General features: G+C 52.3%; 1 protein-coding gene across 2 annotated transcripts in view; it reads right to left on the reverse strand.

The window, feature by feature from the left end:
* kirrel3l (kirre like nephrin family adhesion molecule 3, like) overlaps window positions 1–21,975 on the reverse strand; it is a 37,121-nt gene extending 15,146 nt beyond the window's left edge. For both annotated transcript variants that reach the window (XM_076026008.1, XM_076026002.1), the window contains exon 1: window positions 21,622–21,975. In XM_076026008.1, coding sequence (XP_075882123.1) covers window positions 21,622–21,676 — 55 coding nt within the window. In that variant the 5' untranslated portion in view covers window positions 21,677–21,975. The remainder of the gene's footprint in view (window positions 1–21,621) is intronic.
* Between the last annotated feature and the right edge of the window lie 510 nt (window positions 21,976–22,485).

Here is a 22,485-nt window from a genome sequence, read left to right on the forward strand (position 1 = left end):
TTTAGGAGCAGCAGCAGCAGCAGCAGCAGCAGCAGCAGCAGCAGCAAAACGCCTGCGCCCGATTGGCTGGCCCGTCTTCACACGTTCGCACGGTGACGCACATGCAGGAACACAGCGTGAAGACGGAGCCTCCAACTGTTTGTGCCACGACGCTAAAGATTGAGTATTACAAACCCTACTGGCAAGAGTGGGAGAGGGTGGTGGTGGCGGCAACACAACACCCCAGAGGTAACTCACCCACATGGGGAGGTGGGGGAGGGGAGTGAGACGGTTGCTTGCTTGGTTATCTAAGTGTGGTGGTGTCTGCGAGTCGGGAAGAAGACTTGTATAAAAAAAAGAAACCCTCTGCCTCATTCTTCTCTTCTTCTTTGTTACTGCGTGGAGAATGGAAGGGAAGGGGGACGGAGGGAGATAAAGAGGCTTCTATTCAGCCACTGCTAAGCCCCCTTACCCCCCAGCCCACCACCACCACCCTCACCCTTCCATTCTGAACTGCTTCTCTTGGTGGGAGTGCTTAAACAGACAGGATTGCCCCCCCCCCCATTCCCCCGCTCCCCCCGGGCGAAGAAAGGCGCTGAAAGCAGGGCAACATACGGCGGCCAGAGACGCGCTATTGTCCCCTTGTCCCTCTCTTTTAATAGGCCTCTTCATTTCCAATCAATCCTGCTAAATGCAAGTTTAATAGCTTTTCAATAGCAGCTTTTCCCCCCAGAGGGTCGCTGGGATTTTCTCTCACCCCCCTGCCCCCCCCCCCCATCTCTTCTTTTTACTCCTCCCTCCCCGCTCTTTCTCACCAGGCCGTCCCGTTTTTTTTTCTCTCTTTTTAGAGGATGGGGGTGGGGGGTGGGAGTGGGGGGGAGGGTTCCGAGCTTGTTGGCAGTGTTTATTCCGCACTCAATTATCCACCTCATCTTGGGGCGCAGTGTGGATTGAACCCTGGCCCTCAATCTCCTAGCGGCCCCCCCAAACACACGCCCCAATACCAGCCTCCCCTGCGCTAATGCCCCCCCAGCCCCCTCCCACCAGTGCACAATGCGAGCCGCCAAGCAGTGAGTTCATCAGGAACGTGAGTTTGCCTGCGTGGCCCACATTCGTTTCTCGACAACTGCCTTGAAATAATAGCAGCTGGTTTCCTTCACTGCCACCAGAAAGATTATTAGCGGTTAGCTGGGCCAAACGTTGGCTCGCCCCAAGTCCTTCCCAGTGGTGTGTTTTTTGCTGGTGATGGAAACGTTTGAAAAAGCTCTCAAATATGGCTAAAAGTTTTTGACGCTCTCATGAGGTGGTTTTTCAGATGTCTCCATATAGAGGTATATCGAAAAAGTGTCATGGAAACACTTTTTCTGGTCATGTGACCCCATACGTGGTCACATGACTAGTACCTCTATCCTCCTCAACGTGGGGTCTCACGGGACGAGATTTGACAAGAATTCCGACTTATGCGCTTCACAAAATTCAATGGAAACACCTGCAAATCGCAATTGTCCATATTTTGAAAATATCGCTTTTATTTTGCACAAAACCTGGAAATGCAGCTACTGAGAAGTGAAACGTCTTCCAGCTCAAGCTATTAGGCGTTTAGCGAGCATCAAACATGATGTTTTTTTCTCCCACTGCCACTGCCACTGCCACGAGTCGTTCTGCCTGTCCCTGGCGTTATGACTTATTGAGTGTTCTCATCCGTGCAGGAGAGATTTGCCTCTTTGTCGCGCTAACATCAACATTTTTTTTGAAAGAAAGAAGGAAAGAAAAAAACAATTTAATGCCGGGTTTCTTGTCCGGGGTATCTGAGATGTTTACAATGGGTCATAATCACTGCATTGGCTGATGGTTGGGATGGATTACATGCGGCGGATTGTTTGCCTTTACCTCAACCCACGCACAATTTCTCACGCTCACATACGGCAATTAAAACCCGCGCGCACACAAGACGAGGCCTTACAAATATAGCGCGGCGAGCACAGCCAGTGCGTAGCCGTGGCGAATGTCTTTCGCGCCTGTTGCGAGTGATTCACGGCCCTCCGCGCCCCCCCGTCCAAGATGCTCGATGGAACATCTCCACTGGCTAATGACTCACGCCACATTCCTTTAATTTCCTCCTTGCCGAATTAGACAATTCTTTGACGGTGTATTAGCGGCTTAATTACATGAATACGTTCCTTGATGGGGGGGAGGGAGGGAGCGAGGGGAGAGTGGGGGTGAGGGAGCGGCGGAAGACAAAGGAGAGCCGGTCGGATGAGAGTTCCAGGCGGCTGCGGGGGTTGCGGGAAGCGCGTTCCCGCCGCGTCAGCGGAGCCACTCGGCTATCTGGGAGCGAAGCGCTCGTCTTCTGGCCGCCGCTGAATCGGGAGAGGGAGGCGCCAATCCTTTTAAAACAACGCGGCAGCGGCAGTTTATTCACTGCGCTCCTATGGAACGTCGTGCAAACTGTAGATTAGTCGTAAACCCAGCGAACGCCGCACTTTAAAAGCAATTCAGGTTCGGAATTGGCAGTGAAAAGTGACTCTTCTTCTTACCTTGCCTGAGTGTATATGTGTGTGTGTGTGTGTGTGTGTGTGTGTGTGTGTGTGTGTGTGTGTGTGTGTGTGTGCCCTGCCATCTCTTGGTAACAAGGTCAAAACACATTAGGGCCCTGATACATTTAAATCCGGATTGCTCAAAGTGGAATATCATTTCACGCTGCTGGATGCACAGAGGACTGAAGTTCATGTGAGTGCATCCCTGCCAGACTGCGCAAGTGCGGTGTGTTTTTCCCTGCCTTAAAATATGCCATGTGCATTTTGTGTGTTTGTGTGTGTGTGTGTGTGTGTGTGTGTGTGTGTGTGTGTAAGAGGGGGAGAGAGAGAGCAGAGGGAGGGGCCGTGTTAATAGGGAGATCCAGGCCCGGCGGGGCAACGCTCAGGCAGTTTGCCTTAAACGCAGTGGCTTTACTTTGGCCGTCACATGGTGGGAGATAAGTGCAACAACTCGGGCCGGCGCGACACGGACACAGCCTATTAAAAGGAGCTTTGGCCGTCCGCCGCGGCAAGCGGGCCGCACTCAGAGCTCGGCTCCTCCTTCATCCCGACTCGCAGCAGGAAGGATCAGGCGGGAGATGGACAGATGTCAGCAGCGATTCGTCCACCGCCGGACATCTGCCCCGATAGAATTAGATTGAAGCAGTCACCCGGGCCGCACGCGCGCGGGTTTGTGCACACGTGTGTCGCACACGCTGGTGTGCATGCGTGAGTGTGTGTTTGTTGTGTGCCCAATGCACGGCCAATGCAAGGAGTGAGAAAGATAATGGCACTCCAGATGACCTTTGAGATAAAATGCAAATCTAACACGCCAACACACATGCTAACACACACACACACACACACACACATGGCGCAGTGCATTTCCTCGCCCAGCGAGTCACCGCAGCACCTAATCTGTTTGCCATTTGGTTAATCTGCCGTTTTCGTTTTCAACTCGCCTCCTTCAAATAACACCAAAAGAAAAGTCGCAGTTTCTGCACTCGCTCCGTTCGGCCGTGTGTTTTTTGTCCCGTTGCGAGGTGGCCGCGGTGGCAGGGAGTCCCTATTTTAGTCCCCCCCCCCCCCACCCACCCCCTTACCCCTCCTCTCCTCACCCCACCCCTCCGCGTTATCCCGTGTCCTCATTCCCGTCCGGCGCAACATCCAGTCCTGTGGGCTCTATAAATGTGAGTGCTCTCGACTTGGCTGGACAATTTGCTCGGCGCAGTAATAATTCAGAACGTTACGAAATCGAGGCCCGATATATATCGACCACGCAAAAAAATATTCTGCCCAGAGTTTTTGCACGAAGTGAGGAGAAAATGAGAAGCTGGGGGGGAGAAAAGACAGAAAAAAAAAACAAGAAGAAAGACAGAGTCACACACACACACACACACACACACACACACACACACACACACACACACACACACCAAATGCGGTACAAAACAAGGCAATTGGCAAAAAAAAGTGTGGAGCCTGGAATAAACAAGCCCTCTCCCCAAATGCCATCCATTGTGCCTTGTCTAGATAAGGTTTCTAAATCGGGCTGGAAAATGCAAGCTCCATTTCTCTCTGTGTGGAATTATTATCCCTTTGTCTCCAGTCAAGCTCCTTTGTCTTGCACTTCCTGTGCGCGTGTGCCGACGCGTGTGTATGTGTATACGTGTGTTTGTGTGTGTGTGTGTGTGTGTGTGTGTGTGTGCGTACGCAGAAGTCGACAGGAACGCTGAGGTAGCTGCAGCGAGGAGATGCGTCCCAAAGGGGTGGAGGGTGGTGGTGGTGGTGGTGGTGGTGGTGTGGGGGGGGACCCATCTCCTGTTTGATCTGGCTACTAAGCTCATTACCATGACTCCCACAGAACTTCAGAAGGCTTGAAAGGGGGCTAACAACAGATCCCACCCACCGACTCGCCGGCAGGATGACACCCAACACATGTTGTACATGCGGCGGCCCGCCGGCCTCCCCGACTCGCCGCTTCTCTCGCTCTGTTGGAGGCAGCGGCCACCTTGACGTTCTTCCTCGGCCCCCGGCCTGACCCCCGACTACCTTCCCTCACTCCTTGCATTCCAGCTGCCCCTTTACCCCCCCCACCCTCCCCCCCTCAGAAAGCCCCTCCCTATCGCCCAGAAAGCAGGCTAACAGCTTTTTAAGGGCTGTTTCTGCTGGAGTTTAATCCTCCCAGCGTCCCCCTTTCAGCCTTTATTCCAATTGTGAAACTCTTGGCACGAACCTCCGACCCCCCCCCCCCCCACACACACACACACACCCCCACCCCCCCCCCTTCTAGAGGCCGAGCGGCTCTCCACCCACAACAATCTTGCTGCTCTCGCTGATTCTCCGCCACCACCCAGCCAAGCCTGGGCACCCCCCCCCCCCCCCTTCGTGTCCAACCTCCATCCTCTCATTCCTCTGTTTATCACTCGCTCTGTCCACAGCCAGTGAGCCGTGAGCCCTGAAATCAATGCCTGGCAGGCCCCCTCTGAGAGCGAGGTGTTGCTAATTTTTGATTTGCTTTCTCCGTGTCTCGCTGTGCCGTCACTCCGCTTTTTGCTTTTTTTTTTCTTTGCACAGTCCGTGTCAATTGTCTTCTCTCTCTCTCTCTTTCTACTGCAAGCCTCCCCCCTTGCACCTCCCTCCGCTCCCTCCCCTTCACTCTGCTGCACCCAATGTCCCCCTTTCTCCTGCTCTCCAGCATCCCCGGTGTGAAAATCACAGGGGTTTGTGTCAGCTTGTCAACACAAGCACTCAAGAAAGCGGGGGAACAACGGGAAGCGGCGGTGAGAAAAAGAAAAAGAGAGAAAAAAAAAAACGAATGAGCCACGACTTATTTCGAAAAACCGGGGGAAAAAACTGTAGGAAAAAGGTAAGAATGGAAAAAGTGGGTTCCTGACAGCTTCCAATTGCAAAGGAGTGGGCCTGAGAGGGGATTGATGAAACGCTATAATCAGTCTGTCTCGGAAGCTGTCACCACACGTTCTCTCCCCCCCCCCTCAACCTTCCCCTGCTGGAATAGCACACTATTAGATCGGGCCAGCGGCACGGTGATTGCAGTGGCAGAGTTTAGGTACCTGCTACAGCAGATGCAGTGGATGGAGTAATAGAGCGCTATGCATACAAGGACTGGGAGAGGAGAGGGGGGAGGGAGTGAGGGAGGGAGAGTGGGGGAGGGGGGCCCAAGAGTGCTGATGTGACAGAGTCGGCCTGAGTGTGTGTGAATGGTCGCTGCCGTCACTGTGCTGCAGTGCCAGTACAATGATCCATAAATACGCTCATTCTTACGCTGCCTTCACACACACACACACACACACACACACACTGGCTCACTCCGCACTCATGCTCGGTGTCACGGCAGCCGTATCTTTAGGCTTCCTGGTGGGTTCGCAGCATCTCGGAGCAGAATTCCAGAGTTGAAATAGCCTGGAAGCCGAAGCCAAGGAGCTAAGAGCCGAGTCGCTGCAGACAGATAGCAAGTGACTGGCTGGCAGGAGGACAGGAAATAAAACACACACACACACATACACACATATATATATATGGGTGGGGCGGGGGGCCGGTGGCGGCGTTATGAAATTGTCTGTACACATCAGCCGGCGCTCTTGACAAGACGTGATTGAGCTCGTCTTGTCATTTCCGTGTCAGTCCTGCTGCCCCCTGGTGTTTCCACTGCACGACAGCTGCTGGCTGGATCTGTGTCACACTTCCAACCCCATTTTTTCCTCTGCCTCCATTTCTTTTTTCTTTTTCTTTTTTTCATGCATCCCAATTTACCTCCCTCTGCCCCCCACCCCCTCCCCCCCACTCCACCCACCACCCCCTCTGCCTCACTCACTCCCCGACCGCTCGGATGGAAGGAGCTTTCAGTGTAATTTACTGTGCTTTTAAATCATTAACTTCTTGTTCTGTTTGTGCAAAAGGTCTCCCAGTTTTTGTTTTTTTTCTGGCCGCGTGCATAACAGCTGACACGGTGGATTAAAGTGCGGCGGCGCGACATGAGACGAGGAGATGCTTCCCTGAAAGACGGCAAAGGTTTTTTTTTTCTGCTTTCTCTTCTTTCTTCCTGAGGAAATACACTCAGTTGGGATGAGCGGAGGGAAGCAAATAAACACATGATTATATAAGGAATTCCTTCAAACAATGAAGAGATCATGCTGGAATGGCCTCGGTCTCTTGCTTTTTCTAAAAGGCGTTGGGAGTGAAAACAAAGGGCTCCTCTATGGATCCTGTGCCAGGACTCTGGGCCCAATGCCCTGGAGTGTCAATTAATTTAGTCTTGGGATTTGTGGCCTATTCTTCCTAATTGCGCCTGGTGGAGACCCCCATGGCTCCCCGCGATAGGAAGTAGTGCGTTTCATAATTAATATTTTTTTCTCTCCTTTATTATTATTATTTTTTAATGAGGGCGGTAATGCCGTAAATGCACGCATCTCATTAGCGGCGGAGGACCACCTCGCGCCATTGTTCGCCGCTCGCCGTGGCTGAGATGAGCAGCAGAGACCAGCCGCTCCGAGGTGGCGGCGGCGGTTTCAAGTCAGAGCCGCGCTTTTGTGCACGTTTGAATATAAAACAGAGCTCGCTCGATGAGACTCTCATTAGTGTTGCTTAATACGTGTGCTTTTTAAAGCTTAGAGGTTAATGCCTGACTTGCCTCCATTTCACTGGAGCTCGCTTTAATTTGATGCGTGATTCTTTTTTTTTTTTTCCTCCTTTTTTTTTTTTTTACAAGAGCCCCTTCAGTGAGAAGCCGAGCCGTGTTGTGAACTCTGCATCCAGCAGGAAAACAAAAGGCAGCAGCAGCAACAACAACGGCAACAACAACAACAACTGCGCTTCTCATTAAAAGATTTTTTCGCAGACGTCTCTCCTCACTTTCTTCGCCGCTCGCGCTCGTCGGCCGTTACAAAGGATGTTTCCAGAACCATCCTATCGCCGCATCTCTCTGTCCGGAGAACATAACTCCTGGCGATTACACAAATTACCTCCTCTCCCAGGAGAGCCATGGATCCAGTGGAAACAATAAGTGCGTGATTCACGGCGCCGCCACCCCTTCTCTTCCCACAAACGGCCTTCAAATTGCCATTTATTAATCACTGTCTGTAGACGCTCTGTGACCAGAATTCCTGCTCCTCTTTCATCGCGGTGGGTGGGGAGGCTGGATCCAAAAAGGAGCTTTTTAATTTAGCACCGCATTTTTTATTCCGCTCATCACATTTGCCTGTAACTGGAATCGTCCGCCCTAAAAATTACTGATGACTAAGACCTTCCAGAACACAAGGAAAGAAGGGAGTGTGTGTGCGTGTGTGTGTGTGTGTGGGGGGAGGCTTTACCTGCCGACCTTAATACATCCTGCTTTGTGTTGAGGGAAAAAGGGAAAAAAAAGAAGGACGAGGGGAAACTAATTTCCTGAAACTCCATTTCTTAAGCGTTGATTAGTAAAAGGAGCATAATTAGAGTGAAATGTGAAGTCAGGGTTTTTTGAGATTGTGCCGCTTCCTCTAGAAAAATCAGGCCATGATTAATGAATGAATGATTAATGAGAGAGCTAATTAATCAATTAATTATTAAGCAAGCACTCTGAAGAAGAAAACGGCTGGGATGGCGGCGAGCGGTGGATGTATAGGGGACGGTCGGGGTTGTGCACATGCGAGAGAAGGAAAAGAAAAGGATTGAGGTAATTTGCCTTGTTTGTTCTGTCGGTTTGGTTTATCTCAGCGTTTAAAGGAGGTTTGCGATTCTCCTCTGGCTTGGTGCTCCGGGGGCCTTTCTGCTGAACAGCTGCCTGGAGGTTGGTGCCACAGAGTTCCTGCACTGGGCAGCGAAGCCGCCGGGCACCTCGGCGAAGGGAAGCTGAGCGACGGCAAAGTTGGCCTCCTGGAACCAGTGACTGCTTCCCCACCCCCACCCTGTCTTTAACTAGGACACCCCATCAATCTTTGATAATGTGCAGTGCGGGTCTCTCCTGTGTGACCAGGCTGATGAGACACCACGGCAGGGACTGATGTATGAAACGCAGCCTCCCAGTGTAACTGTGATATACTGGACCGTTTCAAGAAAGGTTTGACCTTTTTTTTTTTCTTTTTTCCCCGCACTTCCCCCGGATATTAATCGCTGCAGTGGAAGAATGTTATGTGTGATGTAGCCCTCCCCGAGGAGCTCCGCACAGTTTACACTCTTTGGCACAGGCTGATACCCGAACGTCGGCTCACTTTTTGACGGAGGCGGCGGTGAACAGAAGTCCCCGGAGCCGCTACGCATAACCGGGGGGGTTGATGAGGGGGGCAAAAGAAAAAAAAAAATAGATTTCATAAGCGGACGGGTTTATTGTTTCCATTAAAATGCAGCGTTACTCTATAAAGCTGCATTTTCTCCCCAGCCTTCCCCCAGACGCAGGGCGGAAGGCGCGTCCTCAAAGTGAAGAAACATGAGAGGAGGATCTTTCATCCCCGCACATCCTTCCCGCCGTTTACCGCTGGCCTTATTAACGCCGCCGTGAGTGACAGAGGCGCAATGTTCCGGGAGAATCTCCGAGGGGCTTTGATGGAGGCAAGTGATGGGAAGCGCGCGGCGTCGCACCGAGGGCAAATATCACGCTCACGTTTATCCGCTCCCCAAGTGCTTTGTAAAGTTCCTTTTTTTCCACCTCCTGCTGCTTTTCCGTGGATTCCATTGTTTTGATGGCTGTTCATTTTTCATTATTTTCCACCAGCTTCCACTAATCTGGACCTGGTGCCACATTCTATCCCAATCACACCATGGCAATTGCACTTTTTCTCAGAGTCAGCCGGGTGTGAATGGCTCTTTGTCACGCTGGGCTGGGTCGGATCATCGACATATGGCGGCTGTGTGCTGGGATGTATCAGGGCGGAGAATGCTGTGGGTTGGGCTCTTGACCCCTCGGCCGGCCTCCCAACACCTCGCCGGCTGGAGCTGCAGCCCGAGCCCTCTCAACCACTTAAACACTTCATTGTGCCGCCTGCTTTTTTTTTTTTTTTATGGTGGGGGGTGTTGGGGGTTTAACTCCGGATGAAGAATGTACGGTCCGCCGTCGGGGTGGACGTGCGCGCTGTGACTGTTTTACCAAACACGGAGCACGCGCGCCCTTCTCTGGCGCTGCGCAGACGGACACACTTTGTCTTGGGCGAGGCGGCCCCGCAAACACGCCTTGTATCTTTGACGGCCAGACTCTCCTATACGGAGGAAGGGATCCTCCTTTTGTCCCGCCGCGATAAGACTGTTAATTAAGTGTCTAACAGGGACGTCTCCAGCCTCCGCCGCCCGGATAGCGCCGCGCTCGCGCAGGGAAATGAGTTCGGTGGGCTGGAGGGGCCTCGATCTCCGAATCTGGTCACGTGACGACAACAACGAAAAGGAGAAAAGAAAAAACGAAAAAGAAAAAACGGCCGAAATGCACAGAAACTTCTCAACTTTTCGAAAGTGAACTCCATCAGAGGGGTGTGCAAAACAAGGGCTTCCTCCGCTGGTCCATCCGGCGAGGGGCCTCGGGTTTGGAGCTCCGATAAACAAGCGGAGCGTTACACGCTCTTAAGCCCATCTGGTGAGATGATCGATCATTAGACAGAGTGTGGAGATAAGTCCCTCAGCAGGCCTGCTGGCTACCGCTGATCCCGTATCACCCTCGCACGATACGCTATGATTCACAGGAAGTCGAGCTTGATCTATATAGATTGTTCTGCCTGATTACAAATGAAGGAGAAGAAGAAGAAGAAGAAAAAATCCCATTTGGCTTAGCCAACTCGAGAGGCCCCAGAGCACACCGCTACGTTTGTGTGCAAATGCGGGTGCGCTCGCGTGTGCGTGTGGTGCACATCGACTCCTGCTTCACTCCCTATAAAGATTCCTGATGTTTGCCGGGCCATCGCCGCAATCTGTGCCCACCTTCCCTCGCCCCGACCATCCCTGCTCTTAAATCTCCCTTCTTGAGGGAGTCGTCTTTTAAATCTTAATTAAAACGGACTCCGACCCCCCACCCCCCACCCCCCACCAAACACACACACACACACACACACACACACTCCCAGGGGCTGGCTGAAAGCAGCTTAGAACAATCAAGAGGACGGATTAGAAGTGAGAAGAAGAGAAGAGGAGAGGAGACACAAGACGGAGAGGGGGATGGTGGACGTGGAGGGAGGGAGGGAAGAAAACAACAACTGGGATAGAACGGCGGAGGAAAAATATTGAGAGAAAGAGAGAAGAGGAGGGAGGGGAAGAGCGAAAGAGAGAAATGACCCCGTTCCTTCATCCCTCTCTGATCCTCCCCTCCTTCCCCCTTTCACTCCGTCTCCCTCTCAGGGCTCGGGAGTCTCGGCCTGACCTATTGACATTCAGCTCCTCGGCAGATTAAGCAGCGAATGGAGCCTCTGGAAAGGGTAAACACTCTGGAGGAACAATGACCAACAGGCGGCAACCTTATTGGATTCTAATTAACTGCCGGGAGAGATGGCTGGGGGCATGTTAAGTGCTGTGGGACACAAGTTAGAGCCCCGGCCCTGCAGCGCCACACCTAATGTCACCTGCTCTTCCCCTCTTTGTCTCCTCAATCTTCTCCCGCTGCCTTATTATTCAATTTATCTCCCTCCGTACCTGCCTGTCCAATCTTTCACACATGGAGTCTTAGTCTTATATGATCCTTTTCTGCCGTTCCTCCGAGAGCCGCCGGCCATCCCTCCGTCCTCGCCCACCGACCAATAAATACCCCCCCCTCCCAGAGGTACCCGTGAGAGCGATGAGGCAAAAAAACGGGCTGAGAAATTGGGGGAGATTATTTGATATCGAAGAGATTGAATTATCTGGAGAGAGGCCGGGGTGGGGTGGGGTGGGGGTTCGTGGGAGGGGGGCGGTTGCAGATAGGAAGGGGAGCTAAAATCATTTGTCTGCGCGGCCTCGGGGGAGAACACCGCCGCGGGGAGCGAGGGAGGTAAACAGAGCGACGGGCCGGATCCGAACCACGGCGGCGGCCACGAATCTCCAAATAAAAGCTTTGCTTCCTCCTTTCTTCCCTTTGTGCTCGCCGTCCAATTAGCCCCTCGACGGCTAATTTAAGCGTTGCCAAGCAGCCCCCACCCCCCACCCCCCACCCACACTCCCCGACCCCACCAAACCCCCTGAAGTACGTGTGAACTCTCTCGCCGCGGCGGCGCTGGTGGCTCGCCGGTCAATGAGCGGTCCCCCTGATTAGGTTAACTGGCGAGGGTGAGAATCCTGCGGTCCCTCCACCCAACCACAACCGCTAATTAGGGCAGCTCTCGTTAACGCGTCTACGGCGGATTGGAGGGGCCTCTGCCGTCAGTGGTCGATGGTGACAGGGGGATTGGGTGGTGGTGGTGGTGGGTGTGGGGGTGGGGCGCCTCCACCAGAGACAGCACATCATCACCTCGGCAGGCATATAAACTAATTCATTAATTGGTGTGAAAACAGCCACACAAACGCTGAGCCGAACACTCTCTCTCTCTCTCTCTCTCTCACTCTCTCTCTCTCTCACTCTCTCTCTCTCTCTCTCACTCTCACTCTCTCTCTCACGCTCTCTCTCTCACTAGCTGCGTTTGGAAAACACAAACCTGGAAAAAGGTTTTGACGCTCTCATGAGGTGCTTTTTCAGACGTGTCCATATAGAGCAGGGGTGGCCAAACTTTATTTGCAATGGGCCACATGACAGAACTGCATTGTGTCGGTGGGCAACAGTTTTGTCCTGGCATTTTTTGCGTTCCGCGGGCCGTAGTTGGGCCATGCCTGATATAGAGGAATATCGAAGTGTCACTTTTCGCATTTACACGTCAGCGGACGTGACGTACGGGGTCATGTGACCAGTTCACTGAACGGAGGAGGAGACGGAATAGCAAATGCAATTTTCATAATTCTCGGGACGAAATTTTACAAGAATTATGGCTTATGTGCTTCACACAACACGTGCAAATCACAATTATTCTTTTCGCGAAATGTTAGAAATATTGCTTTTATTTTGCAAAAAACGATCATGGAAACGCAGCTTCTCTCTCTCTCTCTCTCTCTCTCTCTCTCTCTCTGTCTCTCTGCAAAACGAGCTAACGCTAGCCGGGCCGCCACCAACAACACAGCTTGTTAACACATTACCTGGGATCAAAGGGAGCAAAAAAAAAAAAAAAAAGGCTAGAAGGCGACCGGACCAGAGGAGTCATTATTTGTGCAGGAAAATTGCGGCTCAGTGGTTGTTTGTCCTTTGGCAAAGCTTGCGGAATGGCGTCTCATCCGTTTGGCCAAACAGAGGGATCTTCACCCCCCGCCCCCACCCCCACACCGTCGCCGTCATGTGAGTTTCTTTGAAACCCTCAGAGCGCTCCCTTTTCCTTTTTTCAGAAAAAAAAAATCAAAGCTGAAAGGAAATGAATCGAGGCCTTAGTTGTGATCCGAGCCCAGAGGTATAGAGGGGGGATCCACATGACCGGTGCCCATTTCCACACCATTACAGCAATAGTCATGGCTGTAATGGGTTGAATTGGCCCATTGATTTCACTCCTGCAACCTCCACTTTCTCCGGGGAAAAAAAAAAAAACCCCAGCCAGCACCAGTCTCGAGTCTGAATTAAGAATACATCACATGCTCGCCGACAGTCCATAATACGGAAAAGTGAAATCTCAACCTCGACAAAAGCGCACTCAGACACACACACAGCACCGATCCAAAATGTTGGGGGTCCTCGGAGCTCCGGGGGAGTTAAACAAAAGGCTGAGTTTAAATTGTCTTTTAAAGAACTCCGCCGCACAATAAGGGAATTGACCCGGAGCTCCCCACAGTGTCAGGAGACTGTTTAGAGACAGAAGGGTAGTTAGGCTGGAGAGACTGGCGAATCTAAAGTGTGACGGCTCAAGGACCACCCCCCCGCCCCCCACTAAACCACCCCCAACCGACTTCAATGGGATCTCCAATCAGGCCTGACTGCCCCTCAATCTCCGGTCAGCCGCTTTAACGGGAATGTGATTGAGCGGCTTCATTAAGGGCCCATTTATCTTCGCCCGTATCGGAGTCCCGCAGAAGAAAAAAATAAAGAAAGAAAAAGACGGTGACAAGCTCAACACACCCACGCAAAGCCGCCGGCGCGTGCTCCCGAGCAGACGCAGCATCACGCGTTTCACTATTGAGAAACACAGAGTTGACTGGCTGCCGTCTTCTGCTGCTGCTGCTGCTGTAGTTGCTGTTGTTCTTGTTGCTGTAGTTGTTGTTGTTGTTGTTGTTGCTATTTCACGTGTCAAACTTTCAGCGGCTTTTAGTGCCTGTTTTCCTCCCAGGATGACGCCACCGCAGGTTCTGATGGACTCGCTGCTCGCTCCAGGTGGGCTGCAGAGAGCCGTCCTGGCTCTGTGATACTGCACCTCTGGGGGTTTTGGCATGTTGCTGTGCAGAAGTGTAATAATGCCTGAAGAAAAGAGGAGGCCGGGTCACCCCGTGACCTTCCACAGACAGGAAAACACACACGCATACACACACACACACACACACAAAAACAAGCCACAACAAACAGCTCTCCGCAGCCACTCGCTGCCTTTGATCAAACACGGCAGATGAGATCCGTCTCCTCTTCCTCTCCTCCCTTTTGCCCCCTTCTCTCTCTCTCTCTCTCTCGCTCTCTCTCTCTCTCTACCTCCTGATTCCTCCTCCACCCCCCTTGCCCCCCCCTTCCCACTGAGCAGGTGTATTAAATGAGGTGACTAACTCCGGCAGCGCCGGGGCCGCACCTCAAAGTGCCGTCTGAAGAGGGCTTTTCTCCTCCCTCCCTCTCATCTTTTATCCCTTTCCATCGCCCCGTCTCCTCTAATGCCGCTCACTTTTTCCTCTCCCTTTATCCCTTTCCACCCCCTTTTACCTCTTCCAACGGCTTCCCGCGCACTCTTAAACGCGAAAAATCAAGAGGGCCTCCCGGCCCCCCCCCCCCCCCCCTTCTCCTCCCCGCCTGTATTTCCCTGTCGATGCCCGTCCTCTGATTGGCTATACGTCTAATTATGCCGTCTCGCTTATGTAATTACCACAAGAAAATAAATAAGTAAACTGATAAACAAACGTCGGCCGTGGCGCCCGGTCTCTCCCCTTTCGCTCTGAGGAAACAAATTATGGAGAACAATGGGTACAAATGGCTCCTGCACCAAACCACATGATGGATGCAAGCCGAGGCTCCCTGCATCCCGTCCCATCCCTTCCTTTCTCTCCCTCCTCACTCACTCCCTCCATTATCTGCAGCTCTATACGTCTCTGTTTGGAAACTGGGGAAGGGACTCTCTCTCTCTCTCTCTCTCTCTCTCTCTCTCTCTCCCTCTCCCGCGCTCTATAGCCCAACTACCTTATCATTGTATGGCTATATCATCTGTCTTCCCTTCTTGGCACTGACACTATATTCACACTGACATCATATTGGGCAAGGTTCTTTTTTCACTCCCTATTCTTTCTCCCCCTCCCTCCCTCCCTTCCACCCCCACTCTGCTGTACTCTCTGGTCGCCTTCCCCTGCTGTTCTTCTCTCCACTGGCACACTCCTCTCCCTCTATCCCCCAGAGCCCTGCGCACACCGCCACTGCAAAGCAAACGCATGGGACTCTCTAAAGCAAACAGCCAGCATCCTGTGCCGGAGCCCCATCTGTGGATAGTCTGAGTGGGGAACAATCGGTCCCTCTCCTCCTCTGCCGCTGCGTCCTCATCCCTCCGAGCCCCCCCACCCCACCCCGGGGGAGCCGCACAGCACCGGGATGCCTTAGTCAGACGGGTGCAATGTGCTGGAACAATGGTCGGGCTGCTAACTCCAGGAGGGGTGTTAGGTTCACCTCAGCCAGCTCGGGAAGTACTGAGCCATGTGTTCTGCCCTCGTTACGGATGCCACGCAGGAATGTTGCACTTTTTTTTTTTCCTTTCAACCCCCCTCCTGACGACACGCTGTCCGCACTTCAAACTAACACACATGCACGCACTCAGCCACTTTGCGCGTGTCCGGGTGTGTTATCCCAGATCAGATTTTTCGCCCGAGGTGTTGAAACTTCAACTTTCTATTAATCCCCCTCGGACTCGCACCCGCCTTTTTTGTCTGTTTTTCTTCTCACCTCTGGCACCGAGAGAAAAACAGCGGGTTTGGTTTACACCACTCCATGCATATCCATTACCTGAAATACTAGGCTCCTGGTGGTTAATCCCTCTGACCCCTCTCCTTCTTTTCTTTTCTTTTCTTTTCTTTTCTTCCTTCCCTCCCCCCTGGTCTGCCAGCCGCCCGCTGCTAATGGAGAAGACAACAACAAGGAGGGAGGTGGGGGAGGTGGTGGGATCGGGGGGTTGACACGCCTCTCCCTCCTACAGGTTCAACCGCCACGGCCGCCCACGCGGCTACATTGTTGCGTGCGGCTCGATAGCATTAACATGTTTGGCCATCAAGGGAGGCTCGCAGTCAAAAGCCTGGTCGATATCCTTTGACTGACACCCTTCACTTGAGAGCAAATTGGCTGACGGGGTGAGTTTCTCAGCTTAGAGAGGGAGGAAAGAAGAAGGACAAGGCAGGGCAAGACTTTCTCCAAATACCCCACCGTCACCTATAGCCTCCTACAGCAGCAACAACAACAACAGCAACAGTAACGCAGCGGCATCTTTGGCTGCGCAAACGAAAGAAGAAACTGAACGGCAGCCAGCCTCCTGTTTTGGTTAATGCTTGAGTCACTAACACAATATTAGGCCTGGCGTTGCCGGCAGTTTGAACTGAGAGGAGGAGGAGGAGATGAAAAGAAGAATAGAAGAAGGACTTCAAGGAACGGGTTGGGGCGCCAAGTCCCAAAAGGATATGCAGTGTTTCCACTGCTAATAAAGTGAGCAGCGGTCGAGGGATGTCTTGTTTTCCTTAAGTGTGTGTGTGTTTTGCTTTGTCTTTTTTTTTTTTACTCCTAGCTGGTCGGGGAGATGACATGTCCTGAGAGCTGGAGCATCATTAATTAGACAGTTGGACTTTGACTAATCGCTCCACAAAGGGCAAACAGCCCTGAAGATGCCAAACACTCATCTTAGCTTATCATCCTCTGCTTCAGTGTGCGTCCTTGACCTCTCTGTGTATGCGTGTGTGCGTGCGTGTGCATGTGTGTGTTAAGGGTGTTGCTTCTGTGGGCTCATAATGAGTCATATCTGGATGATGTTAACATGCCGTCAACCTTGGTGCGGCAGGGGAGCATTGCACACGCCGCAGTTAAAGAATTAAATGGGTCTTTTAAGCGTTAACTGAAGAGACTCTTGTTGTTCTCCTAGCGGACCTTTCATTTTAGATTTCTTTTGTCCCAACTCCCTTCTCTGATGTCATTTTCCCTCCCCCGACAGAGCTACCTTTAATATGGCGCTATGGAAGCGGGCGGGCGAAGATAGCGCAGGAGCAGATATTGCCTCACCGGAGAAGATAAATTTCAATTTGCGGTTGGTTCCCGTGTCTCAGCAGGAAATATGAATTTTTTTGTCTTGCAGGGCAGGAATTGATTGGAAAACAGAAATGAATGTGTGGCCTGGTATGTCTGCGTTTTTTTTTTGGGGGGGGGGGTCTTTTCTTTCTTGCTCGTTGTATGTTGGCTTCTGGGGTTGGACTCTTTTTTTTTTTTTTTTTATCTGCGGCGGTGATACATCTCTCTAGCAGGAGGTGACACTTATATTTTAGAGGGAGATAAATGGGAGCCGAGTCTTTCTCTGAAAATAGCTGCTAATGTACAAACGTGACTGTTTTGCCTTGGGGGGCCGTTTTAATGACATGCACCGAATCCCACTTCCTCCCGCTCCTTGTTCTCTCCATTACCGTGTTTGTACAGAAGAATGAAAGAGTCAACAAGTTTGTGCTGCTGCTGTCCCCCACCCAGCCGGCGCGCTGATGATTCACCCCCTCCGAGTGCTGCAGCGGGGGGACGGAGGGGGGGAGGGAAGAAGACTCCAGGCGGTGGCAGGAAGCTGACACGGCCCTTCCATTGCCTTATTCCACTTCCACTTCCTGCCGGGATCCTCCGACGAGGCCCACAGGAAGACAAGGTGAGGATGTGCGGAGGTCAAACGCGAGGAGAAAGCCAAGATGAAGAAAAAAATAAGAGGATGACACCCGCCGGGTAAAAATAAAACCTCCCGTCATGTCACCTGCCCGGTCGGGCTGCGCGGGTCGGAGCCGAGCCCGAGGTAGGACGCACATGCAGTTAAGTTGCTAACAGCCGATAACAAAGCCCCCGGGACACTCTGCCAAGTTCTTTATCTGTGTTTACCCGCGTGGCAAAGCTGCAAAGCTGATTAGACACAGGCAACATTATGAAGCCCCCATTGTTTCCTTTCTCCTTGCAGTTTCTCCTTCCGCACACGTACGTAGCGGGAGAGACAGGAGGCTGGGAGATCTGTTTATGAAGAAGGGCCAGTGAGACAATGGAGTGCGGCCATGACGCATCTTGGATGTGGAGAAGAGGAAGAAAAAAAGTCAGACAATGGCTAAAGATCTTGATTATTCTCCCTTTGTGCGCGCGTCTGAATTACCAGGTGGTTGTTGAAAGTGAAAAAAACTCCTTTCTTCACGACATCCTCAGACATTATCTGCTTAATTGTTTGGTCGGAATGCTCGTCAGCCACATCTTAAACATGACGATGATGCCGCCGGCGCTGCTCGGCATACAAAGCCTTACACAGAGTTCCATTAAACAGGAAATCAAAGTGGGCCGAAAACTCGTCTATACTGTGTCTTTGCCACGACTATGTCTTCTAAATAATGCAAGACGCTTCTGTTCAAGGCTCAGCTATGCGTTGGAGTTCTGCTGCGTCTGCACTATTGTGCTTCGCCCCGGCTGGCCGCGCCGCTCGCTGCCAAACTTTCTCCCACTTAGCCACTTTATCCTAAATCTCTGTGCGTCACACAAAAAAATGTACAAGGAATAAATGTGATAAGGCAGAGAAGAAGAAGAGGATGGGGAGGGGCGGGGAGGGGAACTAAAAGAGGAGTTCGCCGTCGTGTTTGTGTGCGACGGCAAGAGCTGGGGAGATAAGAGTAACAAGATAAAGGAGAGGTTAAGGATGCTAAGCGACTTTCCCCCCGGCTTTCACTCTCTCTCTCTCTCTCTCTCTCTCTCCCTCTCTCTCCTGCTTGTCAGCCAAATCATCTGGACTCGCTCGACACGTTCCAAGTCCTCTCAGCGCAAAAACCAGAATCGGCAGCATCCCCCTCTTGTCCTCCGTCCAAAGTCCCTCCGTCGTAATTGAAAGAGTTTGTGAAATATGCAAAGTTCTGCAACACGAAAAAACCCACTCGGGCCACCGTGTCAGCAAACACTGTGTCGCCGCTGCGCGAGGATGAGACAAATCTCCGTCACGGTGGGGTGGGGGGAGTGCAGGGGGAGTGAGAAGGGAGAGTGATGCGGTGCCTGTGTGCGGTATGTAAACAGGCTCAACCCTCGGCAAAAAGTCTGCCAGCCCGCCTCGGGCCCGTTTAGCGGATATGCTCTTGCACGCGCGCGGCGAGCGGGGCAGAAGAGGAGGAAGTGAAAAGGTGGAAAATTTCCACAGTGAGACGTGACAGCAGGAGACACGACTTAAGAGGAAGGTGGGGGGCTGGGGGGGGGGGAAACTTATAATCTCGGCTCGCAGCCTTTGAACCTCGGCCCAATGAGACGCAGGCGACCCAAAGCAAAAAGGTTCCAAAAGAAGAGCTCGCCGAAGATTACTCGGAATACTGATGCGGTGTGGAATCCAATTCCCCTGGGAGCCGAGGGGACTCTCTCTCTCTCTCTTTCTCTCTCTCTCTCTCCCTCTCCAAAGGGAGTAAATTATCAGTGTTGTACAAGGCGACATACATGGTAATGTATGCTACATGCCATACGGGCGCATTTCAAAGCGGAAGCTGCTCGCTGCAGCCTAAATGTAGTGCAGGGCGAGGCTGGCACAACAAACGGGGTCCAGGGTCTCTTAGGTTCTAATTAGGACCGTTACCATTATTTGAGTGAGTGTGTGTGTGAGTGAGTGAGTGCGTGCGTGTGCCGGGCAGGAAATATGCCACTGTTTGGCTACCACCCCTCCTCGTCCAGCTGTTGCGAGTCCGTCAGGGAGCAGAGGTCCACCGGTGTCATTTCCCTCCCCCGGGGTTTGAATAATGACCAAACCATGCGGAACCGCAGCCGCACTTTAAAGACGCGCTGGTGACAAACGCCCGTCATCAAGGCAACTTCACCATTTGGGACCATAAAAAAAGCTGGAGAAACTTGCATGAGATCAATTCTAATTGACTTTCTTCAGGTCAAGTAAGAGAAATAACATTAAGAACAAGAAAAAATAAAAGCCAAACAAGAATAGTGAGGATTTTAATTGCGTTATTGCTCCCCAGAGATCTTCCCAGCCTGCTTTTGCTCCCTCCAACCCTCATTTTCTCTCAGATTGTTAATAGCACACAGCGCTGTTTATCAACTCTGGAAAAATGCTGATAAGTCAACAGTTGCTCAGTGTTAATTGCTGGAAGCTTTTTACTTTTTGTCATTTTCTTGCTCCAAGACATTAACGGCAGTAAATTACACATTTTACCAGCTGCTCAGCGAGCCCGCTGCTGCCACTGATTATTATTCTCTTTTTTTTTATGCGACTCGCCTGTGTGTCGCCTCTCTAAAACCGCGTCACTTCGATAATGGGACAGACAGGTGATACATATAGCGGCAAAAGCGACACCTACATAAGCAGGGCGAGAGTCGAAACGCGTTGTTTATTATTATTATTATTTTTTTTTTTACATTTTTTTTTTTTCATGTGCAATTATGCTGGTGCGATGCTGTCATTAAACTCGTGGAGCAATCTGCTGCGCCTGCCGCGTGCCAGCATGCTTTGTGATTATTCTGTCATATGGCTAAAGAGCAAAAGTGCTGTCGCGACTCAATTTTACAAACAACAAAGCGAGGTTGGGGAGATGGGGGGGTGGGGGGGTGGGGGTGAGTTAAGGGGGGGAGGGGGGCGAACAGGTGCGTTCCATCCCGCCTGTCTCTCCCAAAGCAAATGCTTTCTCTCTCAGCGTCCGACACACACACACACACACACACACACACACACACACACACACACACACACCCTTATCTCCACCCCTCCCTCCCCCACCTTATCTCTCTATCTGCCCTGCTCCATCAAAGGCGCGCGCACAGCCCGCGGGGATGTGCGTCCCCGTGATGGAGCGGCGCGCTCTCACCCCTTTAATACGTTTTTACGCTCCTTATTGCCGCCCCCCTCCCCTCCCCCCAATCCTCGTATTCTTCTTTAATCGAGACTGCGATCGCGTTGCATTACCAGAAAGTTCATACCAGTTGAACACATGATCTGCCCCCTCCGCGAGGGAGGGAAAAAAAAGAGGTGTTTTTTTTTTTTTTTTTGTTAAATAATAATCTAATGAATCTTAATCGAACCGCTTAACTTAAGTGTAAAAAAAGTCAGAAAATGCGGGGTTTTCCACGCGTTTTCCTCGCTTGTACACAGACAGTCGCCACTTGCGTGAAATAAACGAATAAATGGGAGCTGATTGGAACGGTTACGGGGAGGATGGAGGAGATACACGCACGTCTTTTTCCTGGCGGACAAAAATACCCGATTGGGGTGAAATATTTCAATATCAAACTTTACCCCCGCGCGCCCTGCAGCCGTCAGCTCGCGGCTCTTCCACTCCAGCAGTTGGTTCACCCCCCACCCCCAACACACACACACACACACACACACACACACACACACACGCGCGCGCGCGCGCGCGCGCGCTCGCGCGCAGCCGGGATGGGAGCCACAGACAGTCACTGGTGTCCCGATTTACGCAGTGCCACTTTGTATTTACTACTGTTGTTACAGGTCGTCCCGTTTGTTTTACAGGCAAACGCAACACCTCCGCCGTGATCTAATCACACTTCTCCAAACTAATCACCCCCGATGATCACCACCACCACCACCATCATCATCATCATCATCATCAGCAGAAGCGGATCGAGGCTCTGCACCACCACCACCAGCAGTAGCAGCAGCCGCCTGCCACTCGCAACGGCATCTTGACGCAGCGCACCACAGCTCGGAGCGCGGTCCATCCCCGTGCCCACCCCCTGTCATCACCATCATCGTCTTAAGACCCGATAAGATGAAGTAAAATCACTCCTTACCTGTGGTCACAAGGCAGAGGAAGAGGTGCAACGCCGTCATTTTCTTTTCCATCATCTCTGCTCCGCCGCGTCGTGTCGGGGCTGCGCTGAGGGATTCAGCCGCTCCGTGGTCTGGATGCTGTACGGAGCTGCTCCTGGTCCACCGCGGCGACGAGTGTTCTCCGGACGGGCGGCTGCTCTGCGATAAGCATCCACTTGAAGGAAACCAATGCGAGAAAAACCAAAAAACCAAAAGCAAAAAAAAATGTCCGGAAAGCTTGTCAAAAAAAAAACTCTCAGTCAGCAGCGGAGCTCCATAGTTGGTAACTTTCCCCGGTGCATCAGCTCGTTTCCCAGACGTCCAACCGCCACCATGCAGTCACACCTCTGACGATGCGCTCCTCCAAACAGTCCGCCAGTCAATCGGGGCTCTTTCACGCTGCTCTGCTGCTCCACGGTCCGCTGTGTGAGCGCCACTGGTCCGGTGGTCCCTGCTTCCTTCCTCGGCCCGGCAGTGCGCAGCGATGAGCTCCGGGTGAAGTTGCCTCTCTCTCTCTCTCTCTCTCTCTCTCTCTCTCTCTCTCTCCCTCTCTCTCTCTCAGTGCGTGCGTCTCTCACTCTCCTCTCCTCACCAGCTCACTCGCCGCCTCCCTCTTCACACTCTCCCCCTCTCTCTCGCTCTGCCACTGCCCCGCTCCGCCGGTCTCCTCTGTTTACTCCTCACTCCTTCTTGCCAATAGGAAATGCGCGCTGACAGTCGTCGGCTGCTGCTGAAGGGAGGGGGGGTCCACACCAAATCTGGCAGGAGGTGAGTCGGCGGACCCCCCCTCTTGCCTCAGACGCCCCCTCGGGTGCCCCGCTATTGGATGAGCGGGCGTCAAAAGG

The sequence above is a fragment of the Nelusetta ayraudi genome, unplaced genomic scaffold, assembly GCF_046127955.1.
Source record: "Nelusetta ayraudi isolate G7.1 ecotype Tasmania unplaced genomic scaffold, CSIRO-AGI_Nayr_v1 ptg000003l, whole genome shotgun sequence".
Taxonomy (NCBI): Eukaryota; Metazoa; Chordata; class Actinopteri; order Tetraodontiformes; family Monacanthidae; genus Nelusetta; species Nelusetta ayraudi.